The sequence below is a fragment of the Buceros rhinoceros genome, unplaced genomic scaffold, assembly GCF_000710305.1.
Source record: "Buceros rhinoceros silvestris isolate BGI_N320 unplaced genomic scaffold, ASM71030v1 scaffold23941, whole genome shotgun sequence".
In the NCBI taxonomy this organism is placed as follows: domain Eukaryota; kingdom Metazoa; phylum Chordata; class Aves; order Bucerotiformes; family Bucerotidae; genus Buceros; species Buceros rhinoceros.
The window spans coordinates 6,991-10,374 of record NW_010396280.1 but is presented as its reverse complement, the minus strand read 5'-3'; the positions used below and the strand labels follow the sequence as shown (position 1 = coordinate 10,374).

Sequence of the window (3,384 nt, the reverse complement as noted above, 5' to 3'; positions counted from 1 at the left end):
CGTCCCTGTGCCCGCCGGCTCGGCAGCCGGTGCTCAAGCAGAATCAGGGTGTGGGATTTTGAAATCTGGTTTCTCGTATTCACGCCAGTAAATTCAACTGCATGAAACTGGATGGAGAACAGACTGCCGACTGTGTTGGGTCCAGGGAGGGCTGGCTTTGAAATTCCTAGCATGTTGGAGGCAATTGTAAAGCTTGTGGTGGCCTCAGGCTTGTTGCATCCCTTTTATTCTGGATGCAGGGCTGTCGTTGGGACCGCTGGCTCTGAGCTGTTTTCCTGCAGATTGCTTAGAAGTGGGTCCTGCTTTCCCAGAGCAGGCTGGGGAGTGGTGGGCAGAGGCTCTGCAGGGAGCTGCAGCTTTGCAGGGGGAGGCTGGTGGGGACCAGCAGTAGAGAAGGGTCATGGCAGTGCTGGCTCTGCCTGGCTGCGATGGGCAGAGGGGCTGTGCAGTCCCCATGGGAACAGGGTACAGTGGATAAGAGGGGCTGCATCTGCCTCCTGACACTTTCCTTCTGCGCTGACAAATGCCACATGGTGCTGCCACTCTCCAGCCTGAATTTCTGGCTCGCTGACTATTTCTGCTATATGCTGAGTCCCTAAACATCTGCAGCGTTAAAGCCTCAAGTGGAGGCTGTGCAGGTTGCTCCTGGATGGGCTGAGAGCTCAGCCAGCTCCTGGGACCAACAGGGCAACAGCTCTGCCCTGTCCCCCACCCCTGCCTGTGACAATGCCCTGGGCAGCTGCTGAGTGGCCTGAGCTGAGCATCACCATGCGAGTGGAGGGAGCCAAACCCCCAGATCACAGTGTGTACTGGCTGGAATATTGTGTCCCAGCTGCTTCCTCCCCTCTGCAATGGGCCAAACGCAGACCTCAGCCCCCACCACTCCCCCGGCATTAAAATTCAGGTCTGAGTTTTGGAGCAGAGACAAAATCCCGTGGAAATGTCTGGGACAAGGTGGGGGGAGAACCACGTGCAGGGAAGGACGTGCTTGGGAAAGGAGCAGGATGCTGCAGGGCCAGGGAGGGGACTGCACGTAGAGCAGCTCCCTGTCACGAATTTGTCCATTCTCTGCAGCTCCGACACTGAAGCTGAACTCTCACAACACAGGAGCACGCACGTACATCCCCAACGGGAACTCACTGCAGCCTTGCCGAGCTGAGTATCTGGCTCTTCGATGTTCCTCCCTCCCCCCAGCAAGATGCCAGAGCTCTGATTGAAACCAGCAGGCATGGGAGGCTCGTAGGGTTAACCAGAGCCAGATGGGAGCTGAGCAGACAAAAAGGAAAGTAACAGCCTGGGCCTGGAGGGGGGGGGGGCAAGAACAGGATCTTTTCTTGGAGAAAGTCAATTACTCGGAGCCCCAGGAATGTGTGGGATGGCTTCAAAGGCAGCACGGTTAGTCCAGCCCTGGGAGCAGTGGCCCATCGAGGAGCCCTGTGGGCATCCCTGGGTGGGATGTGGATCCCAGTCGGAAACTGTGAGCAAAAGGGGGTTGGTGAGGCAGGGGACTGCCCCTGCAGTGTTGGTCTGTGATATTTGTTGGTTGGATGAGGGCTGGGGACATTTTCCTGCAAAGGTCAATGCGATGTGCCCTGCTCAGCCATGCCTGGTGGCTGCTCCCATTGGTCATGCTGATGCCCCTGGCCCCTGCAGCCATCACAGCAGCACTGTGGACCAGCATGGTGTTGCGTGAGAGAGAGCAATGAGGTCGGAGAGCCTGATTCTCTCCAGCATCAGCATCACCAGCTCCAGCATCACCAAAGGCTCCTGCCCCACGTTCCAGCCCCAGCAGTGCTGGCTGCCACAGCAGACACTCCGTTTCCCCAGGAGATCTGTCTTCCTCTATGTCTCCTCATCTTCCTCCCTGTCTCATCTCGCTTGGTTCTCTTTCCCAGCCTGCCTCTGCTGAGCAGCTCCATCTGCCTTCCCGTGCATCCAGCTCGGCTCTGTTCCTGCTGGGGTGACGAAAGCTGCTGGGAAAAGCCTGACAAACACCCTGAGGTATCTGCCCAGGGAGCCCACAGCCTGCTCTGCTCCAGCTGGCCCTGGCGAGTGTTGAAGCATCCAAAGCACCTCCTGCATGGGGCTTTCTGGGGAGCTCATCTGCAACGAGCTGGATCCCTCCATCCTCCAAGGCATCAGCTGGAGAGCTACCAGCAACTGTCTTGCAAGGCCGATCGATGCTGCTCCAGGCAGCAGCAGGGAGGGCATTGATGGGACAGGCAGAGATGGGACAGGCAGATATGGGACTGGCATTGGTGCGACAGGCAGCCTTCAGGGGCTTGATGACACAGAGAAGAGGGAGAGGTGGTGTGTGTAAGGTATTGGGCTGATGTCCATGAGAAACTCTGATTAGGGGCAAGCAGAGACCTCATCTGATCCCTCTGGATCTCCCATTTCTATTGGGACACTGCCCAAATAACCAGTCCAGCACCCTGCAGTGGGACTGGAGGTGATGGATCAGTTATTTGGCCAGCACAGGGAGCTGTGTAGCCAAACACCTTCAATATTGCCCATGAGTAATCTTGCAAATATCCTTTTTATCACACGGCCTTGAAAATGGGCCATCCTGCAGTAAAGCCTCGTCCCTGCAGCACAGGACCATCCATCTTTGCAGCCCCACTAACTGCTGCTGGCCTCCCAATACTGCTGCTCAGCCAGTTTGCTACTGAATCATTGATTTTTTTTTTTTTTTGGCTCTAGTGCAAAATGAAACCTAATCCATCAAGGTCTCTGAAGGGGCAATCCATCCTTCGGGGAGAGGGCACAGCGGTGGGGGGGCTCCTGGAGGGCCAGGCTCTGCAGTGCTCAGGGTGGCAATAAAACCCCAAACCAAATGAAAATACCCAAACCACCACCCCTGACACAAAGCTGAGGGAGAGAGGGGGGATCTCAGTGGCTCACGCTTGAGAGAGGGGCTGGATTTAAAGATCGCTTCCAAGAGGAAGGAGAGAAAACAGCAGGTTGCTGGTAGGGACGTGGGGTAAATTCCTGCCTGTCAGTGATGGGGGAGATGGGAGATGATGTGGTACCTAAATAAGGAGCTTACCAACCCATCTCTTCTTGTTGCCTTCCTCAGGGAAACATCTGGACCATGAAGGTGGCCTTCAGATTGCTTCTCCCGCTTGTTCTTGTGCTGATCTCAGAGGTGAGCGGGCAGCGGAGGAAGCCTCCCCGGAAACCCACCCGCCCGCCTCCTGAGTTCATTGAGCCCGTCGAGCCCACAGAGCTGCCTCCACCCCTGCCGCCAGGTCCTCCTTCCATCTTCCCTGACTGCCCCCGGGAATGCTACTGCCCCCCAGACTTCCCCTCTGCCCTCTACTGTGACAGCCGCAACCTGCGGAAGGTCCCCATCATTCCGTCCCGCATCCACTACCTCTACCT

At 56.7% G+C, this 3,384-nt stretch overlaps 1 protein-coding gene across 1 annotated transcript in view; it reads left to right on the top strand.

Moving 5' to 3' along the window:
- Positions 1-3,081: 3,081 nt before the first annotated feature.
- The window catches only part of PRELP (proline/arginine-rich end leucine-rich repeat protein), a 3,199-nt gene continuing 2,896 nt past the window's right edge, over positions 3,082-3,384 (top strand). Inside the window, exon 1 of the mRNA XM_010145863.1 lies at positions 3,082-3,382. Coding sequence (XP_010144165.1) covers positions 3,095-3,382 — 288 coding nt within the window. The 5' untranslated portion in view covers positions 3,082-3,094. The remainder of the gene's footprint in view (positions 3,383-3,384) is intronic.